This window comes from Panulirus ornatus, chromosome 20 (assembly GCF_036320965.1).
Source record: "Panulirus ornatus isolate Po-2019 chromosome 20, ASM3632096v1, whole genome shotgun sequence".
Lineage (NCBI taxonomy): Eukaryota > Metazoa > Arthropoda > Malacostraca > Decapoda > Palinuridae > Panulirus > Panulirus ornatus.
In genome coordinates, this window is record NC_092243.1 from 71,797,036 (window position 1) to 71,821,969 (window position 24,934).

Here is a 24,934-nt window from a genome sequence, read left to right on the forward strand (position 1 = left end):
AAGAAAAAAAACTAGTAATGAAATGTCACAGTCAAAAATAAGACCATTAGCCAACCTACCTGCTTTAAAGAGGCTAGGCTTGAGTCGGCAGTCCGGAGCCACTATGACCCTGTCCCATTGTTGACGAGTTCATCAAGGCGTTTTCACTCCCCCCAAGACACATCCTAACACTCTTCTGTTCCTGCCCACATCATCTTCTCAAGCACCGGATGGAACTGTGTACCAACAAACGTGCAGTGCTTATCATAAACCCTGGGCATGGGACAAATTCACAAGAGATAAAGGCCGCGCGTAATCACAATGGCCACGATCAGGGCTCCCTGGCCCGAGCCAAGGAGTCGTTATCGTCAGTCCTGTTCAGATACTGATATATCGTCCATACACAAACAACTATTAATAAAACAATGATTCATCATTTCTCTGCAGTTTCAAGGGGCTCCTCTGCCTTAGCAACACAGCAGTATTACCTCAAGCATGAAGCTTCTTCACCCAGTGCCACTTTCACTTATAACAGGAGGCAGTTTAACCTTTTATCACTGAGTCAGTTTAACGTTCAGGAGAGATGGGGGGTAAAAAAAAAAAATACATGACATTCACCCAATTTGGCAAGACAGCCTTCTCTGCACCTGTTCATCCAACTTCCTACAAGGCAGCGAGCCTAGCCTTCACAGGAGCAGGCAGTTTACCCAGAACGGGAAACATATCTCAACAGGGAAAGGATTACATAGGTTTTATCACCCCGAATAAACCTTGATAATGTTTACGAGACGTGAACATATCCAGTCTCTTCTAACCTACTCGGCTAAACTGCCAAAAATAATCAACTTTAACTAAAAGGATGTTCCAAGGATCACTGTACGTCGTCTGCAGTGCACCACAGATATTAGGAGTGATACAAGGCGGAAATATCGTCAGAAAAATACCTAAAGATGTCATTTTCTTCAAAAAATATGAGCCATGTTTAGGTGCACGTAAAAAAACTGTTTTGTAAATGGCTTACTTTTGACAAAATTCAAACTACAGTTAAAGATCTTATGCCATTAATCTATTCTGTTTTTTTAAGGATGGGAAAGAGCTGCATAAAGTTTAATTGTATATACGATTCAGAGGTTTCAATTCATGACCATGATTACGTTGCAGAGGGAAAAAAGCAAGACGCCCAACGAGGCACGGACGAGGGTGGGTGGACAAAGCAACCTGCCCATGTGTCGCCACACGAAACCTCTGCATTACGTTCCCTGGACAAAGTTGGATCTTTTTTAAGTTTTAAGTTATGAGTTCGGTCAAGTTCCGGATGAAACCATTTCTAAGGAGCATACCTGGCAAAATCCAAAGAAGATTAATGAAGTCTTGTACCATTCAGTTCTTTATAGATGCTGAGAAACAGAGTATAAATTACCCTGGCCAGAGGTGGAATTTTCTTCGTGTGTTACGTTAAACCGATACATGTGTGGCATAACTCATGAAAAAATCCAAACTAGAGACTGGGATCTTATGCTATCCGATTCTATAGAGACTGGGACTCAACTATATGAGGTTTAATGAGCATATTATATAGAAGACTTCTCTAGTAATGTAGATTAAACAGCAGTTTAATAGTGTTACTCCCAACCACTGAGCTACACCGTCAAACAAAGCAATCCAAACACACCAAGTTTATATAAGCTAATTATTTACTGTGTATAATTACCTAATTACACGTCTGAACATTTGAGCTTTTACATTCACTTGTGAGAAAAGTTAATTCAAGCGAATGAACTCTTCAGCTACTGCTTGCCCTTGTACACATAGGTGTTTGTGGAAGGGAGTCCGACTTATACATACGCCTACAGTGACTCCACGCTGTCATGTTAATGTTGAACATCTGGACTAAAATTGGCACACCTCATTTCACGACCTTGCGACAACAATTTGATCTTTTTTCTCCAATCACCTGGACCACGAGAGAGAAATGAACAACCACATGGGTCCCTGTACTACCAAAATGGTAAGCCATAGTTGACTGGACTGCGACAATTTACTGTCCACCACCTGGACAATATTATGATGACTGGCGTTAATGTCGCGTTGTGAGAACGTGACTAAATTTCCTCACTGAAGAGATACGAGTTCGAAATCCACGTCGGAGTTCTCCACAAACGAGAAAGGTTATCGCTATCAGATACGGTGACATTCAAACATTCTGATATGAGCAACAGACTTACAGTAATGTGTAATGAAGGCCTTAGATACACTGCCAAAGTTCTACGAGTCTTTCCTTTCCTTTTCAGGATGAACCTATTCACGTCACCATTATTCGATAAGTTAAACAAGGGATACAATGTTTCCCGGGGGAAAATGGCACTTAAACGCTACGGCTGTTACCAGAATCGTAACGTTTGTCAGTTGTTCTTCAATAAGTGAAGTGGACAGTTATCTGATACAGGGTCTATACCTAACTCAGCTTATAAACAGTGCGTTATCTCGTCTGGGGAGACTGGCTCCCCACCACCGACACCACAAGCACACGCCCAACAAGCGCAACCAGCAGCGGCCTACACCACCTCAACTTGCTCTATGCCTCACCGTGGCTACGAGGAGCTCTGCAATTATACCACACCACCAACACAAAATACCTTAATGATAATTTCAAACAACTAGTTAAAAATATTAAAAATTAATTTCATAAATCGAGGATATATCTATAACTTTTTCCTTTCTTTCAGTTCGAGGTACCACACACGCCCAATAGTAATAGAAATAAGTACATAAATATTTCTTCGTGCGGTACCAGATATGGCAATAGTTTTCAACCCATTTTGGGGTACGATAACTTCAAAATATGGGTTAAATGTTTTGCTTTGTTCATATACCTAAACACCTGTAATAACCAGGAATCTATAGAGATACTTCAGTTACTTTCAAGAACCAAGGAAAATTATAAGAAATCATAATCAAATTATAGGACCTGACAAATTAATACGAATCATTAACCTAAAATAAATAAGTAAACATTACGCCAAACATGAATCTACTGTCTTACTAATAGACACTCTACAGTGTCAAAAAAAATAGATAATTAAGCAAAAGATATATTTATGACGAAATAATAGGGAATGTTGAGTGACAGGAATTAAGTGTGCATCTTACATCCGCCACCACAGAACAGCTGACTGGCACACAATGATCAAACGCTCAATTATTGCCATCAACCTCAACACATCTGAACCTAAATTTTGAATTGGCTTCACTCGGTAGTATTTTCACCATTCCTCGAGAGGCTGGGAAATATAAAAAAAAAATCCCTCGTCCATGCGTTCATTAATATACAGATAAATATACTGTACCCTGAAGTTTTTGCCTAACACATGAACATTCTCGTCTCGCATCATCCACCGTCAAAATATCGTAAAATGCTGACAAAGATACGATTCAATATTTTGTAAATACACCTTGGTTATGTTGATTAGACACGGCTTCTTGATGTATATCAGGTGATTTTTTTTTCAAACTGCTTAAGATATATAACCACCGTAAGCCCATGGTCTACTCGCTAATGCTATTAACAGTTTAACTCGATCAAACTTTCATATCAGACAAAATGTAGATATCAACTTACTTTACAACACCTACGAAGACATCGCCCCACAAGAACAACAAAATAATAATATCCATGAATCATAACACAAAAACTATGAATGAAAATGTCATTTTCTTTCCACCAACAACACCCGATGGCAACACTGTCACGTGCCGCTTGGTTGCCATGGTAACCTAGGACTTCACCCCCACCTGGAGGCGACCAGTTTAAAAACCTATCGCAAAACCCCCCAAAACCAGCTCTTTATTTCCCCCACACTTCCCTTATTTCCCTACTCAATCCCTCCACACTAATGACCTGGCGCGGCAAAAATCCCGAGATACAGTCGGGGAATCTGTGCCTCACTTCACTTCACTGAGGGAAAACCTACAAGTTACAAACTCATCCCCCGACCTGACTGACGCGCATGTCAGAGTCTTCGTTCACATCACACATGTCCATGAGGGGGATACGTGAATGGCCGGTGAATATACTGAAATGGCATATTCTAAAGATATACATACATATATATATATATATATATATATATATATATATATATATATATATATATATATATATATATATATATATATATTATTTATTATATCATTTTTTTATTATACTTTGTCGCTGTCTCCCGCGTTTGCGAGGTAGCGCAAGGAAACAGACGAAAGAAATGGCCCAACCCCCCCCCCCATACACATGTACATACACACGTCCACACACGCAAATATACATACCTACACAGCTTTCCATGGTTTACCCCAGACGCTTCACATGCCCTTGATTTACTCCACTGACAGCACGTCAACCCCTGTATACCACATCGCTCCAATTCACTCTATTCCTTGCCCTCCTTACACCCTCCTGCATGTTCAGGCCCCGATCACACAAAATCTTTTTCACTCCATCTTTCCACCTCCAATTTGGTCTCCCTCTTCTCCTCGTTCCCTCCACCTCCGACACATATATCCTCTTGGTCAATCTTTCCTCACTCATTCTCTCCATGTGCCCAAACCATTTCAAAACACCCTCTTCTGCTCTCTCAACCACGCTCTTTTTATTTCCACACATCTCTCTTACCCTTACGTTACTTACTCGATCAAACCACCTCACACCACACATTGTCCTCAAACATCTCATTTCCAGCACATCCATCCTCCTGCGCACAACTCTATCCATAGCCCACGCCTCGCAACCATACAACATTGTTGGAACCACTATTCCTTCAAACATACCCATTTTTGCTTTCCGAGATAATATATATATATATTTATTTATTTATTTATTTATTTATCATACTTGATGGCTGTTCTTGCGTCAGCGAGGTAGCCCTAAGCAATAGACGAAGAATGGCCCATCCACTCATATACATAGCAACATATGCATACACACACATACTCATTATATACATAAATATACACATATACATATTTATACTTGCTTGATTCTTTCATACATTCCTCTCTCTCTCTCTCTCTCTCTCTCTCTCTCTCTCTCTCTCTCTCTCTCTCTCTCTCTCTCTCTCTCTCTCTCTCTCTAGTGCCGTATGGCGTTCTTCTAAAGTATGCCTATTTGTCCGTGCGTATATCCGTATGGCGTTCACCTAAAGTACTCTACACTGTCCGTTCGTATTTTCGTATAGCGTTCATCTAAAGTATGCAACTTTGTCCATGCGTATTCCCGTATGGCATTATTCCAGAGTGATCTTGTCCGTGCGTATTTCCCTTCTGGCGCATATCTTGTGTGCGTAGATGGTGGCCCGTGGGTGGGTTTTATTAAGTCCGTAACGTAACAGCTGAATTTTTTTTAATTTTTTTCGGCTAGAGGCTGGGCGTCTGTATGTATGGGCTGGCCATATCTTGCGCCAGCAGGCAGTAATTATTTTGATGCCTCGCTGCTTTGAACCTGGGTTTATATATATATATATAATATATATATATATATATATATATATATATATATATAATATATTATATATATATATATACAAGTATTTATAATAAATCAATTAATATATTATCTTATAATATATATACATAATAGTATATTACGAAAATAAAATAATAATAATATTATCCTGTGATTAGGGACTTAATAAACTCCCACGTATTCCCCTCGTAGAGCACAAAAGTAGCGCAGAAGGGGGCTGAAATCCTACGGACCAAAGAAACTGGAAAGAATTTGGGCCATCGTGAGGATATTCCCTCAATAGGCATACTTTCTAATGAACGCCATACGGCACTCGCACACGATAGAGTATTAGATAACGCCATACGGATATCCTACAAATGGATATTAAAAAGAAGGAAAGAGAAGATAATATTAGATAAGATACGGTATAGAGTAATGAGTACTTATAATATAATAAATGAATAGGATATAGTACAAATGAGATATAAAGAAGATAGGATAGAGGAGAGAGAGAAGAGGAAGAAGGAATAGACGAAAATGAGATACTTAGAAACCTACATAGCAAGACAGAGTTGTAGAAAGAGAAAATAGGTACTGAGAGCAAGAGGCAATAGTGAGCAAGGCTAGGGTAGATAGCATCTTTAACATGGCAAGCTACGATGGCAGAGAGAGAGAGAGAGAGAGAGAGAGAGAGAGAGAGAGAGAGAGAGAGAGAGAGAGAGAGAGACGAGAACCTGAGAACAACCATGTTTACAAGAGGGGGTACAAAGCCATTAACAACCCGATTCGGGAAGAGAAGCCAGTTTCTTTCTTTTTCCCCCACTTCCGAGGCCGTCAGTTCTGGTGATCCCACGACTTATTTGGGGGGGTATCGAACCCCCCGTCATGGTACACTGGCCAAGGTCATACGATAAAAGATTCAAAGGTGTATTGATTTTGAAGCGAGCCATCTGTCCGGAGGGAGCTGGGGGGTTACTGATGTATTACGTGAGGTAGGCTAAACACACAGAGACACTGTTCATGGCCAGATTTTACGACAATCTAGGTCAGCGCGTAGCGCTCACCGCGGGGAAAATCTAAGGTTAGAAATGAGGAGTCGTATGAGTTATGGGTTGGTCAGCGTGACGAGAAATGGTTATGTCTTTGAGGACTGAGAGCTAGACAAGAAATCTACCCGGTCCAAGGGAGTGACAGCTGACAGCCACTGAAGTGCTGGCTCATTTTTGGTCCCGGTCACTCACCGACCAGATACTCAGGTGGGTAATGGACCACCTCCTGGGTCAGTGCCTGCCTGCCACCCACCACCTCCCAGAGAGAGAGAGAGAGAGAGAGAGAGAGAGAGAGAGATAGAGAGAGAGAGAGAGAGAGAGAGAGAGAGAGAGAGAGAGAGAGAGAGAGAGAGAGAGAGAGAGATTGTGTGTGTGTGTGTGTGTGTGTGTGTGTGTGTGTGTGTGTGAATACAAACGAGAAACCGGGACGTGGCGTTGCATGGAGTCAGAAACAACTGTTGCACTGCGTCCACGAACTATTTTCCTTAACAAAAACATAACAAAAAAAAAGGACAAATAAAAATGGACCATCTTTTCTACACTCTTGATGTATTTCATGATGGAGCCAGCCAGCCAGCCAGGGTGTGTGTAACTCGTACTCATGCTCCTATTTCCTTAACCAATCATTTCCTTATATTTTACGTAGTTATTACTATCATTTATCTTAATTAAGTTGGGGGGAAAGGAGAGGTGGTTTATGGACCTCAATCATCAGCGACACAGTGGGAGGAGTCAGCCAGCGTCAGGAGGTAGAACAGCTGACATTTCTAGCATCACTGGGGTCTTAAAAGAAAAGTTTCGGGCCACGATCTCCACACGGGAGTACATGACGTCACATGGATCTGATGGTCCGAAAACCTCCCTAACTCCCTCCCTCCTCCTCCTCCTCCTCCTCCTCCTCCTCCTCCTCATCCTCCCTCCCTCCCTCCTCCTCCTCCTCCCTCCTCCTCCTTCCTCCCTCCCTCCCTCCCTCCCTCCTCCTCCTCCTCCTCCCTCCTCCTTTTCCTCCTCCTCCTCCCTCCACCTCTCTCCTCCTCCCTCCTCCTCCTCCTCCCTCCTCCTCCTCCTCCTCCTCCTTCCTCCTCCCTCCCTCCTCCTTTTCCTCCTCCTCCTCCTCCCTCCTCCTCCTCCTCCTCCTCCTCCCTCCCTCCTCCTCCTCCTCCCTCCCTCCTCCTCCTCCTCTCTCCTCCTCCCTCCTCCTCCTCCTCCCTCCTCCTCCTCCTCCCTCCCTCCCTCCCTCCTCCTCCTCCTCCTCCTCCTCCTCCTCCTTCCTCCTCCTCCTCATCTGACAGGACGATTCACATATGCTTACCGAAGCTGGACATACAATACTACAAAAAACAAAAACAAAAACGATTTAGCACCGTCAAATCAACTCAAATCCCCGAACCCATTTGGGGCCACCTCTCTCTCTCTCTCTCTCTCTCTCTCTCTCTCTCTCTCTCTCTCTCTCTCTCTCTCTCTCATGTCCATGTACGCTCTGTACTGGCCCGAACTACCCTTTACCTACCCTAAAAACCACGCACCCTTCACCACTTCCAGGTAACACTTCGCCTTAAGGTTTACTCACACACGAAATAGAGTCTTTTCTCTATAAAATCAAAAATGACAATTGACGAGGGAGGCAAAATGAGTTACCCCCCTAAACCCCCCCCCCCAAAGGGAGCCTCTCGCCTTAGTGGCGCCACTAAACTCTAATTTGAGCGCCATTAAAAGTGGCAGGGAAACCCATTAGGGGAAAAACCTTAATACAAATTTCTGATACATTTTCCTTCGCCACACAGGTGATTTGGCCATGATATCACTATGGAGGTTTGGACCGTATTACCGTTATGCTATAGAGGTGATCTTACTATACCAACAGCAGTATGACCCATATTTCCAAGCCATAGAGGTGATTCATCCATTACAGTACCAGTAAGGTGCCGCCAGTAACGTAGTACAGTTGAGGGACACACACACACACACACACACACACACACACACACACACACACACACACACACACACGTACAAAAATAAATAAATAAATAAATAAATAAATTGTGGAAGTAGATGCAGACGAAATTGAATTACTCTATTCTTAATATAAATAATTCAGACCAAGCTAAAATGTGTTCACCTATTTTTCCCCAAGGGATAGTAAGCGATTCAGTTTCGAAGTAAAATGTAAAGTAAGACTAAGTGAAACACTAGTATAAACCAAGAGCAGCTAAGGAAACCTTGTCTAACCTCAAGTATCACACTCAAAATATACCATTGTCGCCATCTCCCGGCTGCCATAATGGTAGCACGCAGATGCAGGAAGTAAACACACTCAGCGAACACTTCAATCCCCCAGCGAACAAACGTCCCAGCAACTAACTTATATTATCACATGCACAATTTTTTCCTTAAAATATCTACCATCGAAAATATCGTGATTTTACGTTGTTAAGTAATGGTATGTTATCTTTTCGTAGGTTTGTTGATTTCTAAAAGTGCTTGTCTTTCACCCGACGTTTTCCCTGATCTTCATAACCCTTCACCCCCGATCTATCATTATCATTGTATCATAAATGAAATCATATTTCTTCGTCTAACTCACTTTTACCAAGTATAAGGAGTTCACTGACATGTATTTCTTCCAACTCCATTAAGGTATTTCTGTGACGCCCCTAAACTGGTACTTCACCGTTCCGCTATTATAATAACTACGCTATAGAAGTTAAGTTTGGTTAGGTCAAGTTATGCTAGGTTAGGTTAGGTTAGATTAGGGTAGGGTAGGGTAGGATAGTAGGGTAGGGAAGGGTAGGGTAGGGTAGGTAAGGTTAGTTTAGGGTAGGTTATGTTAGGTTAGGTTAGGGTAAGGTAGTAGGGTAGGGAAGGGTAAGGTAGGGTAGGATAGGTAAGGTTAGTTTAGGGTAGGGTAGGTTAGGTCAGGTTAGGGTAGGGTAGGGTAAGGTAGGGTAGGTACGGTTTGTATAGGGTAGGCTAGTTTAGGTTGTGTTGTGTCAGGTTTGGATAGGGTAGGGTAGGCTAGGGTAGGCTAGGGTAGGGTAAGGTTGGATAGGGTAGAGAAGATTAGTTTAGGGTAGTGTCTACGTAAATGACACATCCATATGAAATCCCACACGTTATCATAAATGTTTACACTCCTGCATCTACTCAACACCTATACACTATACGTTATTCACTATTCACAGTGATTCATACTCCTCAAAATAACATCATCTGGAGAATCTAAACCCAAAACAACAACGGGTCGTGCACAAAAAAATAAAAAAAATAAAAAAAAAATAATCGTGCTAGGCTAAGTTACCCCACGAAGGGAAAGAAAACGGGGTTCATTACGACAGTTCAGGTTGTTCAACGAAGAGGCTACAACTCTCTCTCTCTCTCTCTCTCTCTCTCTCTCTCTCTCTCTCTCTCTCTCTCTCTCTCTCTCTCTCTCTCGCCTCCCAGCCAGACCTTGACCTACAAACCTTTTGTTGTCACCACCTGCCGGAGTGAGTGTGGGGGGGGGGAGCGCTGGATGGGTCGTGTTGTTCTGGGGGTAATATGAAGATAATACGACCTGTTTTCGGGGGGGCCATTTTTATCCTCCCTTGAGTGTGAGCGACGTTACGACCCTTGAAGCACGACGGTTCGACCCTTCGAACACCGTCGGTACGACTCGGGCAGTACGTGGTGGCTCGGTCGCTTTGATCTGTCGTCTCTTTTAGGGGTCAGGAGGAAGACGTGTGGTTCAAGGGTCGTAGTACCGTCGTGATCCAGGGTCGTATTGTCATCAAGAAATGTAGCGTTCCGCACAAGGGTCGTACCGTCGTGATCCAGGGTCGTACTGTCATCAAGGCCAGTAGCGTTCTGCACAGGGGTCGTACCGTCGTGCTCAGGGTCTGTGTACCAGGGAGTTCAAGGGTCGTACCGTCGTGCTCAGGGTCTGTGTGCCAGTGAGTTCAAGGGTCGTACCGTCACGCTCAAGGGTCGTACTGTTGTCAGGGCCAGTAGCGTTCTGCACAGGGGTCGTACCGTCGTGCTCAAGCAGTTAAATGTTTTCTGTATGGATTTACTTGTCCCATTTCCCCACACAGGGGTGGGGGGTTTATCCTTACATGGAGTGGGAGGGAGGTTAATCTCTGCATGAGGCAAGTGTTATCCAACTGTTATCCTTGTATGCAGTGGGTGTTATCCATCCCGTGGGGTTGGCATATACTCTCTGTTGTTATCCCTGCATGGTGTGGGGGGGTTATCCTTCTGTTGTTATCCCTGCATGGTGTGGGAGGTTATCCTTCAGTTGTTATCACTGCATGGTGTGGGGGGGGTTATCCTTCTGTTGTTATCCCTGCATGGTGTGGGGGGTTATCCTTCAGTTGTTATCACTGCATGGTGTGGGAGGTTATCCTTCTGTTGTTATCACTGCATGGTGTGGGGGGGTTATCCTTCAGTTGTTATCCCTGCATGGTGTGGGAGGTTATCCTTCTGTTGTTATCACTGCATGGAGTAGGGGGTTATCCTTCAGTTGTTATCCCTGCATGGTGTGGGGGGTTATCCTTCAGTTGTTATCCCTGCATGGAGTAGGGGGTTATCCTTCAGTTGTTATCACTGCATGGTGTGGGAGGTTATCCTTCTGTTGTTATCACTGCATGGAGTAGGGGGTTATCCTTCACTTGTTATCCCTGCATGGTGGGAGGGTTATCCTTCTGTTGTTATCACTGCATGGTGTGGGAGGGTTATCCTTCTGTTGTTATCACTGCATGGTGTGGGAGGTTATCCTTCAGTTGTTATCACTGCATGGTGCAGGGGGTTATCCTTCTGTTGTTATCCCTGCATGGTGTGGGAGGTTATCCTTCTGTTGTTATCACTGCATGGAGTAGGGGGTTATCCTTCAGTTGTTATCACTGCATGGTGTGGGAGGTTATCCTTCAGTTGTTATCATTGCATGGAGTAGGGGGTTATCCTTCTGTTGTTATCACTGCATGGTGTGGGGGGTTATCCTTCAGTTGTTATCACTGCATGGAGTAGGGGGTTATCCTTCAGTTGTTATCCCTGCATGGTGGGAGGGTTATCCTTCAGTTGTTATCCCTGCATGGAGTAGGGGGTTATCCTTCTGTTGTTATCACTGCATGGTGTGGGGGGTTATCCTTCAGTTGTTATCCCTGCATGGAGTAGGGGGTTATCCTTCAGTTGTTATCACTGCATGGTGTGGAGGGTTATCCTTCAGTTGTTATCACTGCATGGTGTGGGGAGGTTATCCTTCAGTTGTTATCCCTGCATGGTGTGGGGGGTTATCCTTCTGTTGTTATCACTGCATGGTGTGGGAGGTTATCCTTCAGTTGTTATCACTGCATGGAGTAGGGGGTTATCCTTCTGTTGTTATCCCTGCATGGTGTGGGGGGTTATCCTTCAGTTGTTATCACTGCATGGTGTGGGAGGTTATCCTTCAGTTGTTATCCCTGCATGGAGTGGGGGGTTATCCTTCTGTTGTTATCCCTGCATGGTGTGGGAGGTTATCCTTCTGTTGTTATCACTGCATGGAGTAGGGGGTTATCCTTCAGTTGTTATCACTGCATGGTGTGGGAGGTTATCCTTCAGTTGTTATCCCTGCATGGTGTGGGGGGTTATCCTTCTGTTGTTATCCCTGCATGGTGTGGGAGGTTATCCTTCTGTTGTTATCACTGCATGGAGTAGGGGGTTATCCTTCAGTTGTTATCCCTGCATGGTGTGGGGGGTTATCCTTCAGTTGTTATCACTGCATGGTGTGGGGGGTTATCCTTCTGTTGTTATCCCTGCATGGAGTGGGAGGTTATCCTTCTGTTGTTATCACTGCATGGAGTAGGGGGTTATCCTTCAGTTGTTATCACTGCATGGTGTGGGAGGTTATCCTTCAGTTGTTATCACTGCATGGAGTAGGGGGTTATCCTTCTGTTGTTATCCCTGCATGGTGTGGGAGGTTATCCTTCTGTTGTTATCACTGCATGGAGTAGGGGGTTATCCTTCTGTTGTTACCACTGCATGGTGTGGGAGGTTATCCTTCAGTTGTTATCACTGCATGGTGTGGGGGGTTATCCTTCAGTTGTTATCACTGCATGGTGTGGGGGGTTATCCTTCAGTTGTTATCACTGCATGGTGTGGGAGGTTATCCTTCAGTTGTTATCCCTGCATGGTGTGGGGGGTTATCCTTCTGTTGTTATCACTGCATGGTGTGGGGTGTTATCCTTCAGTTGTTATCCCTGCATGGTGTGGGGGGTTATCCTTCAGTTGTTATCACTGCATGGTGTGGGAGGTTATCCTTCTGTTGTTATCACTGCATGGAGTAGGGGGTTATCCTTCAGTTGTTATCCCTGCATGGTGTGGGGGGTTATCCTTCAGTTGTTATCACTGCATGGTGTGGGGTGTTATCCTTCAGTTGTTATCACTGCATGGTGTGGGGGGTTATCCTTCTGTTGTTACCACTGCATGGTGTGGGAGGTTATCCTTCAGTTGTTATCACTGCATGGAGTAGGGGGTTATCCTTCAGTTGTTATCCCTGCATGGTGGGAGGGTTATCCTTCAGTTGTTATCACTGCATGGTGAGGGGGGTTATCCTTCAGTTGTTATCCCTGCATGGAGTAGGGGGTTATCCTTCAGTTGTTATCACTGCATGGTGTGGGAGGTTATCCTTCAGTTGTTATCCCTGCATGGTGTGGGAGGTTATCCTTTTGTTGTTATCACTGCATGGTGTGGGGGGTTATCCTTTTGTTGTTATCACTGCATGGAGTCGGGGGTTATCCTTCAGTTGTTATCACTGCATGGTGTGGGGGGTTATCCTTCAGTTGTTATCCCAGCATGGTGTGGGGGGTTATCCTTCAGTTGTTATCACTGCATGGTGTGGGAGGTTATCCTTCAGTTGTTATCACTGCATGGTGTGGGAGGTTATCCTTCAGTTGTTATCACTGCATGGTGTGGGAGGTTATCCTTCAGTTGTTATCCCTGCATGGTGTGGGAGGTTATCCTTCTGTTGTTATCACTGCATGGTGTGGGAGGTTATCCTTCTGTTGTTATCACTGCATGGAGTAGGGGGTTATCCTTCAGTTGTTATCCCTGCATGGTGTGGGGGGTTATCCTTCAGTTGTTATCCCTGCATGGTGTGGGGTGTTATCCTTCAGTTGTTATCACTGCATGGTGTGGGGTGTTATCCTTCAGTTGTTATCCCTGCATGGTGTGGGAGGTTATCCTTCAGTTGTTATCACTGCATGGTGTGGGGGGTTATCCTTCAGTTGTTATCACTGCATGGTGTGGGGGGTTATCCTTCAGTTGTTATCACTGCATGGTGCAGGGGGTTATCCTTCTGTTGTTATCACTGCATGGTGTGGGAGGTTATCCTTCAGTTGTTATCACTGCATGGTGTGGGGTGTTATCCTTCAGTTGTTATCCCTGCATGGAGTAGGGGGTTATCCTTCAGTTGTTATCCCTGCATGGTGTGGGAGGTTATCCTTCAGTTGTTATCACTGCATGGAGTAGGGGGTTATCCTTCTGTTGTTATCACTGCATGGTGTGGGAGGTTATCCTTCAGTTGTTATCACTGCATGGTGTGGGAGGTTATCCTTCAGTTGTTATCCCTGCATGGAGTAGAGGGTTATCCTTCAGTTGTTATCACTGCATGGTGTGGGAGGTTATCCTTCAGTTGTTATCACCGCATGGAGTGGGAGGTTATCCTTCAGTTGTTATCACTGCATGGAGTAGGAGGTTATCCTTCAGTTGTTATCACTGCATGGAGTAGAGGGTTATCCTTCAGTTGTTATCACTGCATGGAGTAGGGGGTTATCCTTCTGTTGTTATCCCAATCAAAAGTGATCATAACTGGCCAAACATTCCGACATACGAACTCCTTCAACTGACCTTACGATCTAACCCACTTGGTGTACGACGCAATGTTATCGTTATTCATTTGTTTACCAGATACTCATTTGTTTACCAGATATTCGTTTGTTTACCATATATTCGTTTGTTTACCATACATGACTCGGATGTGTGTGACCCCAGGACAACGTGTTGCTTGTCTCTCCCACCTGAAAAGCCACAACATACCTAGCATCCTCCTCTTCTACCTATGGCCATTTATGCGAATTTTGACCGCACACTGACGTCTGTTTCCTTACTTCCACCGCTAAACTTAAGAACACTCCGTTACCTTCTCATGTCGTCCATGACAATTACCAACGCACCAGGGTTATTTTTTTTCTTTTCTTTTTTTCAAAGGTAGGTTTTCTACTGCCTTCAATATCAATCAAACGTTCTTCTATCTCTTCTCTCTTTAATCATCGACATTCCAAACCCTTTCCTTACTTTGGGTAGGTTTTCTACTTCGTTAAACATCCATCAAACGTTCTTCTATCTCTTCTCTCTTTAATTATCGACATTTTAAACCCTTTCCTTAACTCTGGGACGGTTTTCTACCTCGTTAAGCATCCATCAAATGTTCTTCTATCTCTTCTCTCTTTAATTATCGACATTTTAAACCCTTTCCTTAACTCTGGGGAGGCTTATGTCTATCTTGGGGGGGGGGGGGGGAATAAGTGGGTAGGTTTATGTCTATCTGGGGAGGGAAAAAAGTGCCAATGTAAGGGGAATAAAAGAAAAAAAAAAGAAAAAGAAAGCAGTGAGTCTCACTGTCCACGTAATGCAACGGTGAAGGATGGAGATTTACCTGCGACTGTGACGAGTGAAACAGTGACATTTCACCGTAGGCGTCCTTGGCCTGTGGTCCCATGGGGTCCTCGTCGTCGGTGGGCAAGACCCCCAGGGAACCACCAGTGGGGTCCCCGGCCTCACGCTGGGCGGGGACCTGACCGCCCAAGTCCCCAGTGGAAATGGTGAAGATATCCCCGTTGAAGCCATACCGCTTCCTCAACACTTTGCCGATGGATTTCTTCTTGGCCATCTTCTTCTTCTTCTCCTCCTCTTCTTCCTCCTCCTCCTCCTCCTCCTCTTCTTCGTCCTCCTCTTCCTCGTCTTCTTCCTCCCGTTCGTGTATCGAGACGAGAGATAGGAACACCGGAGGATGATGGGCCAAACTAGTCTTTTCAAAAGCACATTTCGTGACTGTGTGAAAGCTGATGATGCGTGTGATCGGCCGGAGGGAGGGTGGGTCGTGCAGCGGGCGGGCGAGCCACGACCCTACGACAGTAGTAGTGGTAGTAGTAGTAGTGGTAGTAGTAGTGGTGGTGGTGGTGGTGGTGGTGGTAGTAGTAGTAGTAGTGGTAGTAGTAGTGGTAGTAGTGGTGGTAGTAGTAGTAGTAGTAGTAGTAGTAGTAGTAGTAGTAGTAGTAGTAGTAGTAGTAGTAGTAGTGGTAGTAGTGGTAGTAGTGGTAGTAGTGGTTGTAGTAGTGGTAGTAGTAGCAGTGGTAGTAGTGTAGTTAGTAGTTTAGTAGTGTGTTAGTAGTGGTAGTATGTGTGTAGTAGTGGTAGTATGGTAGTTAGGGTAGTAGTAGTAGTAGTAGTAGTAGTGTAGTAGTGTAGTAGTAGTAGTAGTGGTAGTAGTGTAGTGATGGTAGTGGTGAGTGGTATAGTGTATGTAGTAGTAGTGGTAGTAGTGGTAGTAGTAGTAGTAGTGTGGTAGTAGTGGTAGTAGTAGTCAGTGGTAGTAGTGTAGTAGTATGTGTGTAGTAGTGGTAGTGTAGTGTGTGTCAGTGTAGTAGTAGTAGTGAGTATAGTGGTAGTAGTATAGTGGGGTGTGGTTGGTAGAGTGTGTAGGTAGAGGGAGTGTAGTAGAGGTCGTGGTGGGGTTGTCAGCATAGTAGTACAGTAGTACTTTTCGCGTGTCGTATTGGCTGGTCTGGTCGTGTCTGTTTGTTTGTAGTAGTGCTGTTGCATGGTAAAGGTGGGCGTGCTAGAGTGTAATAATGATGAGTGATGCCCCTCCACTAAGCCACTGGGGGATCCTCGTCCTTCTCGTTCTCGCGATCTCAGTACAAGGGCTGAAATCGGAGGAACCTCCGACCGTCCGCCGCCAAAGGCACAGAGAGTCGTCGCACAACAACCCAGATAATCCGCTAGAAATACAAATAAATCCGGCAGAAATACGAGAATAAATCCGGCAGAAATACGAGATAAATCCGGCAGAAATACGAGAATAGAGCGAAAATCCGGCAGAAATACGAGAATCGAGAATACAGATTCCGGCAGAAATACGAGAATAAATCCGGCAGAAATACGAGAATAAATCCGGCAGAAATACGAGAATAAATCCGGCAGAAATACGAGAATAAATCCGGCAGAAATACGAGAATAAATCCGGCAGAAATACGAGAATAAATCCGGCAGAAATACGAGAATAAATCCGGCAGAAATACGAGACTAAATCCGGCAGAAATATGAGAATATATCCGGCAGAAATACGAGAATACATCCGGCAGAAATACGAGAATATATCCGGCAGAAATACGAGAATATATCCGGCAGAAATACGAGGATAAATCCGGCAGAAATACGAGAATAAATCCGGCAGAAATACAAGAATAAATCCGGAAGAAATACGAGAATAAATCCGGCAGAAATACGAGAATAAATCCGGCAGAAATACAATAAATCCGGCAGAAATACAAGAACAAATCCGGCAGAAATACAAGAATAAATCCGGCAGAAATACAAGAATAAATCCGGCAGAAATACAAGAATAAATCCGGCAGAAATACAAGAATAAATCCGGCAGAAATACAAGAATAAATCCGGCAGAAATACAAGAATAAATCTGGCAGAAATACAAGAATAAATCCGGCAGAAATACGAGAATAAATCCGGCAGAAATACGAGAATAAATCCGGCCGATTTAGTCTCCGATTGGATTGGTCCGACGCATCCAACGGGAGGAGGAAAATATGAAGAAAAAAAGAAATTCCTACTAAGTAAATAATTTCCCCCCCAGCAAATAATTTTCCCCCTCAGCAAATAATTTCCCCCTCAGCAAATAACTTTCCCCCAGTAAATAATTTCCCCCTCAGCAAATAATTTCCCCCTCAGCAAATAATTTTCCTCCAGCAAATAATTTTCCCCAGCAAATAATTTCCCCTCAGCAAATAATTTTCCCCTCAGCAAATAATTTCCCCCCTCAGCAAATAATCTTCCCCCCTCAGCAAATACTTTCCCTCTCAGCAAATCATTTCCCCCCTCAGCAAATAAATTTCCCCCTCAACAAATAAATTTCCCCATCAGCAAATAATTTTCCCCCTCAGTAAATAATTTTAGCACTCAGCAAATAATTTGCCCCCCTCAGCAAATAATTTTCCCCCTCAGCAAATAATTTTTCCCCTCAGCAAATAATTTTTCCCCCTCAGCAAATAATTTTTCCCCTCAGCAAATAATTTTTCCCCTCAGCAAATAATTTTCCACCTCAGCAAATAATTTTTCCCCTCAGCAAATAATTTTTCCCACTCAGCAAATAATTTTTCCCCCTCAGCAAATAATTTTCCCCCCCCCAGCAAATAATTTTTCCCCCTCAGCAAATAATTCCCCCCTCAGCAAATAATTTCCCCCAGCAAATAATTTCCCCCCTCAGCAAATAATTTTCCCTCTCAGCAAATAATTTCCCCCTCAGCAAATAATTTTCCCCCTCAGCAAATAATTTCCCCCTCAGCAAATAATTTCCCCCTCAGCAAATCATTTCCCCCTCAGCAAATAATTCCCCTCCCCCCTCAGCAAATAATTCCCCTCCCCTCTCAGCAAATAATTCCCCTCCCCTCTCAGCAAATAATCCTCCACCCCCTCAGCAAATAATTCCCCCCCTCAGCAAATAATTCCCCCCTCAGCAAGTAACGCTGAGAGAGTTCATTCCTCCGTCAGCTTGTGGCTGGCTGGCTGGCCCGCCCGGGGCTGCTGACTCAGGGTAGCTGAGCTCGCCGGCAAAACAACGACTCGTCGGCAAAACAACGACTCGCCGTTGTCGGATCAACAACAACAACAACAACAGCGCGTCACAACATGTGTGTGTGACGCGTGACGGAAACCCAGCGCGTCACCCAGCTGACGGACGGGGCTCCCCGTCTCTAAGTGCCATACGTCAGCCAGGCGGTACGACCCTTCAGTACGATGGTACGACCCTTCAGTACGACAGTACGACCCTTCATTACGATGGTGCGACCCTTCAGTACGACAGTACGACCCTTCAGTACGACAGTACGACCCTTCAGTACGACGGTGCGACCCTTCAATACGACGGTACGACCTTTAATACGACGGTATGACCTTTAATAAGACGGTAGGACCCTTCAGTACGATGGTACGACCCTTCAGTACGACAGTACGACCCTTCAGTACGACGGTGCGACCCTTCAATACGACGGTACGACCTTTAATACGACGGTATGACCTTTAATAAGACGGTAGGACCCTTCAGTACGATGGTACGACCCTTCAGTACGACAGTACGACCCTTCATTACGATGGTGCGACCCTTCAGTACGACAGTACGACCCTTCAGTACGACGGTGCGACCCTTCAATACGACGGTGCGACCTTTAATACGACGGTACGACCTTTAATACGACGGTACGACCCTTCAGTACAACGTTACGGCCCATTAGCACGAATATACGACTCAAGTACGACAGCTTAAAAACTCCCCCACAGCTGGCCACACACCAGCTCCACAGCTGGCCACACACCAGCTCCACAGCTGGCCACACACCAGCTCCCACAGCTGGCCACACACCAGCTCCCACAGCTGGCCACACACCAGCTCCCACAGCTGGCCATACACCAGCTCCCACAGCTGGCCACACACCAGCTCCCACAGCTGGCCACACACCAGCTCCCACAGCTGGCCACGCACCAGCTCCCACAGCTGGCCACACACCAGCTCCCACAGCTGGCAACACACCAGCTCCCACAGCTGGCCACACACCAGCTCCCACAGCTGGCCACACACCAGCTCACACAATCGACCACGCACCAGCTCCCACAGCTGGCCACACACCAGCTCCCACAGCTGGCCACACACCAGCTCCCACAGCTGGCAACACACCAGCTCCTACAGCTGGCCACACACCAGCTCCCACAGCTGGCCACACACCAGCTCCCACAGCTGACCACACACCAGCTCCCACAGCTGGCCACACACCAGCTCACACAGCTGGCCACACACCAGCTCCCACAGCTGGCCACACACCAGCTCCCACAGCTGGCCACACACCAGCTCCCACAGCTGGCCACACACCAGCTCCCACAGCTGGCCACACACCAGCTCCCACAGCTGGCCACACACCAGCTCCCACAGCTGGCCACACACCAGCTCCCACAGCTGGCCACACACCAGCTCCCACAGCTGGCCACACACCAGCTCCCACAGCTGGCCACGCACCAGCTCCCACAGCTGGCCACACACCAGCTCCCACAGCTGGCCACACACCAGCTCCCACAGCTGGCCACACACCAGCTCCCACAGCTGGCCACGCACCAGCTCCCACAGCTGGCCACACACCAGCCCCCACAGCTGGCCACACACCAGCTCCCACAGCTGGCCACGCACCAGCTCCCACAGCTGGCCACACACCAGCTCCCACAGCTGGCCACACACCAGCTCCCACAGCTGGCCACACACCAGCTCCCACAGCTGGCCACGCACCAGCTCCCACAGCTTCACGTTACAAGAGTGGTCTACTGGGCCGACCGGGACGTACGTATTGCTTCGTCTCTGTGTCTAAATTCTTCGTCCGCCCATCCTTAGCTGCCACCACACAGGTAGAGGGTCTTCCCAGATCCGAGAACGTAAGCGTTTCTTTACGATCATAACTGACTGACGGACGGACGGACGGACGGACGGACGGACGGACGAAGGAAGGCCCTAGTGCATCACAAGGGGGTCCGGTCATCATCCATCACCAGGCCATACGAGGACCCTCCCCCCCTAGTGCATCACAAGGGGGTCCGGTCATCACCCATCATCACCAGGCCACACGAAGACCCCCCCCCTAGAGCATCACAAGGGGGTTCGGTCATCACCCATCACCAGGCCACACGAAGACCCTAGTACATCACAAGGGGGGGTGTCCGGTCATCATCACCCATCATCACCAGGCCACACGAAGACCCCCTAGTGCATGACAAGGGGGGTTCGGTCATCACCCATCATCACCAGGCCACACGAAGACCCCCTAGTGCATGACAAGGGGGGTTCGGTCATCACCCATCATCACCAGGCCACACGAAGACCCCCCCCCTGGAGCATCACAAGGGGGTCCGGTCATCACCCATCATCACCAGGCCACACGAAGACCCTAGTACATCACAAGGTGGGGTGTCCGGTCATCACCACCCATCATCACCAGGCCACACGAAGACCCTACTGCATCACAAGGGGGGTTTCCGGTCATCACCACCCATCATCACCAGGCCACACGAAGACCCTACTGCATCACAAGGGGGGTTTCCGGTCATCACGACCCATCATCACCAGGCCACACGAAGACCCTACTGCATCACAAGGGGGGTCCGGTCATCACCCATCATCACCAGGCCACACGAAGACCCTACTGCATCACAAGGGGGGTTTCCGGTCATCACGACCCATCATCACCAGGCCACACGAAGACCCTACTGCATCACAAGGGGGGTTTCCGGTCATCACGACCCATCACCACCAGGCCACACGACGGGGGGGTGGTCTGTATGTGGCACGAAGGAACACCCTCATCACCCCATTCTCAAAGACCTCGTGCGCTCGCAGCAAGCCACGTCCGAAGACCAAAAAAAAATCTATGCATGACGTCAGACGACCTCAGAATAACGATCGGCATGAGGCCGGTGCTGGGTGGGAATGGGGGGAGAGGGGACGACGGGGAATGGGGGAAGAGGGGAAGGGGGGGAAGGGGAAGGAGGGGGGAATGACAGGCGCTCGTGACAGTGGCACATGACAGAGCACCTCCTCTGGCGAAGCAAGGCGTCCATCACGGCGTCATGAAGCCGCCCTTGCGGAGGGGGAAGAGGAGGGGCCTCTCTGGGGGGGACACGGGGGAGACGTGACGTCTCTGGGGGGGGACACGTGGTGGTGATGGAGGAGGGAGGAAGAGACCTCTCAGATTATCTAATGTACGACTACTACGTCCCTCACACGACGACCCCCCCAGTACTATATATATATATATATATATATATATATATATATATATATATATATATGTGTGTGTGTGCACGTATGTATATACATGTGTATGGGGGGGGGTGGGTTGGGCCATTTCTTTCGTCTGTTTCCTTGCGCTACCTCGCAAACGCGGGAGACAGCGACAAAGTATAAAAAAAAAAAAATATATATATATATATATATATATATATATATATATATATATATATATATATATATATATATATAATTATATTCCTATGAGTCCACGGGGATAATGAAACACGAAAAGTTCCCAAGTGCACTTTCGTGTCATAATCACATCATCAGGGGAAACACAAGAGAGAAATATAACAGTCAGTTGATATACATCGAAGAGACGAAGCTTGGACGCCAATTGGTAAACATGTGACCAATCACATGTTTACCACATGGAGAACACATCGCCTCTGTACCGGGGTACAGCGATGCTGTAACTGCCACAAGACGCCTCGGGTTACAGGTACATACATACATACATCTGGCGGGTTACAGGTACATACATACATACATCTGGCGAGTTACAGGTACATACATACATACATCTGGCGAGTTACAGGTACATACATACATACATCTGGCGAGTTACAGGTACATACATACATACATCTGGTGAGTTACAGGTACATACATACATACAGCTGGCGAGTTACAGAGCAACTGTGGACCCCGGGCTAATTCCCAAGTGTGGGCTCTGATCTGTACCCGGTAGGGAAGAAGAAAAAAAAAAGAGCATCATACTGCTGAAGGCTGTTGGATCCGATCCTCCTCTCATGAGCATATGAGACGAATCGATAAATGCCTCGTGATCCCTTTAGTGATACTCATTAGGCTCTTGACGCCGGGCCTCTCACCATACCTATATAATATCTACCATAGCCGGGCCTACCTGGCCTACGCCCCGCATCTGGCCGAAAAAAAAAAAAAAAAAAACGCGTTTCTCGCGCGACATCGTCAAACATCATCCCAGCCACTTATACAAACACACAACCTCGTCCCAGCCACTTATACAAACACACAACCTCGTCCCAGCCACTTATACAAACACACAACATCATCCCAGCCACTTATACAAACACACAACCTTGTCCCAGCCACTTATACAAATACACAACCTCATCCCAGCCACTTATACAAACACACAACCTCGTCCCAGCCACTTATACAGACACACAACCTCGTCCCAGCCACTTATACAATCACACAACCTCGTCCCAGCCACTTATACAAACACACAACCTCGTCCCAGCCACTTATACAAACACACAACCTCGTCCCAGTCACTTATACAAACACACAACCTCGTCCCAGCCATTATACAATCACATAACCTCGTCCCAGCCACTTATACAAACACACAACCTCGTCCCAGCCACTTATACAAACACACAACCTCGTCCCAGCCATTATACAATCACATAACCTCGTCCCAGCCACTTATACAAACACACAACCTCGTCCCAGCCACTTATACAAACACACAACCTCGTCCCAGCCACTTATAGAAACACACAACCTCGTCCCAGCCACTTATACAAACACACAACCTCGTCCCAGCCACTTATACAAACACACAACCTCGGTATCGGATCCTACCGTGGATCTCTTCCCCGGGGCTGCACTGTTATCACCATGACATTTCATATAATGTATGACCTTAGATAACATAATGTATGACCTTAGATAACATAATGTATGACCTTAGATGACATAATGTATGACCTTAGATAACATAATGTATGACCTTAGATAACATAATATATGACCTTAGATAACATAATGTATGACCTTAGATAACATAATGTATGACCTTAGATGACATAATGTATGACCTTAGATAACATAATGTATGACCTTAGATGACATAATGTATGACCTTAGATAACATAATGTATGACCTTAGATAACATAATATATGACCTTAGATAACATAATATATGACCTTAGATAACATAATGTATGACCTTAGATAACATAATGTATGACCTTAGATAACATAATGTATGACCTTAGATAACATAATGTATGACCTTAGATACGATGCATTGTGACACGCCTCTGTACCGTCATCAGAATACTGCTGCCATGGCACACATCACGAACCTCGCATACCAATGGACTCTTAAACATCATCACGTAGCATTACAAAAAGGGCCGCGCCCCCCGCCCGCCCGCGCCCCTCTCCTCCGCGCCCCTAGCGTCGCGCTAATGCTGCTGACGATGCTCGCCTCCCTCCCTCACTGCCTCGCCTCACTCTCCCTCCCTCCCTCCTCCTCCTTCCCTCCCTCCTCTTCCTCCTCCTCCCTTTACCTAGCCGACAAGAGGAGGATGACACCTCCTCCTCCTCCTCCTCCTCCTCCTCCTCCTCCGCCTCTGGGTTCCTGGGCTCCTCCTCCCCACCTGACGTCGTCTACCACACACACACACACACACACACACACACACACACACACACACACAGCTGGTGTTTGTAGACTTGAAAACGACTCAAAAAAAAAAAGGCCTTCCTCGCAGACCACACTACCCCTCGGCAGACCACACCAGCCCTCGCAGACCACACCAGCCCTCGACAGACCACACCAGCCCTCGCACACCACACCAGCCCTCGACAGACCACACCAGCCCTCGGCAGACCACACCAGCCCTCGCAGACCACACCAGCCCTCGCAGACCACACCAGACCAGCCCTCGGCAGACCACATCAGCCCTCGCAGGCCACACCAGCCCTCGGCAGACCACATCAGCCCTCGCAGACCATATCAGCCCTCGCAGACCACAGCAGCCCTCGCAGACCACACTAGCCCTCGGCAGACCACACCAGCCCTCGACAGACCACACCAGCCCTCGACAGACCACACCAGCCCTCGCACACCACACCAGCCCTCGACAGACCACACCAGCCCTCGGCAGACCACACCAGCCCTCGCAGACCACACCAGACCAGCCCTCGGCAGACCACATCAGCCCTCGCAGGCCACACCAGCCCTCGGCAGACCACATCAGCCCTCGCAGACCATATCAGCCCTCGCAGACCACAGCAGCCCTCGCAGACCACACCAGCCCTCGCAGACCACACCAGCCCTCGCAGACCACACCAGCCCTCGGCAGACCACACCAGCCCTCGGCAGACCACATCAGCCCTCGGCAGACCACATCAGCCCTCGGCAGACCACACCAGCCCTCGGTAGAGGTGGTGTGTGAGCGCAGTGGAGTTGGTGTGGACCATCGCTGTGCGTCGGGTTGATGATATGTTGTGTCTGTGTGAGCCTTTGAGAAGGGAGGAGAGAGAGAGAGGGA

At 46.8% G+C, this 24,934-nt stretch overlaps 1 protein-coding gene across 5 annotated transcripts in view; it reads right to left on the reverse strand.

The window, feature by feature from the left end:
- LOC139756119 (monocarboxylate transporter 5) overlaps window positions 1-24,934 on the reverse strand; it is a 205,087-nt gene that overhangs the window by 144,582 nt on the left and 35,571 nt on the right. For 2 of the 5 annotated variants that reach the window (XM_071675202.1, XM_071675204.1), the window contains exons 1-2: window positions 2,435-2,561; window positions 60-252 (exon numbers count right to left, since the gene is read on the reverse strand). The exons of 1 other annotated variant lie outside the window; for it this stretch is intronic. Coding sequence is in view for 1 of the 4 variants with exons in the window: in XM_071675198.1 (XP_071531299.1) it covers window positions 15,194-15,427 (234 nt within the window). In the remaining 3 variants the exon portion in view is untranslated. Of the gene's footprint in view, window positions 1-59; window positions 1,032-2,434; window positions 2,562-15,193; window positions 15,443-24,934 lie in introns of those variants that run through there. 2 more of the 5 variants (XM_071675198.1, XM_071675201.1) reach the window with 2 other exon arrangements.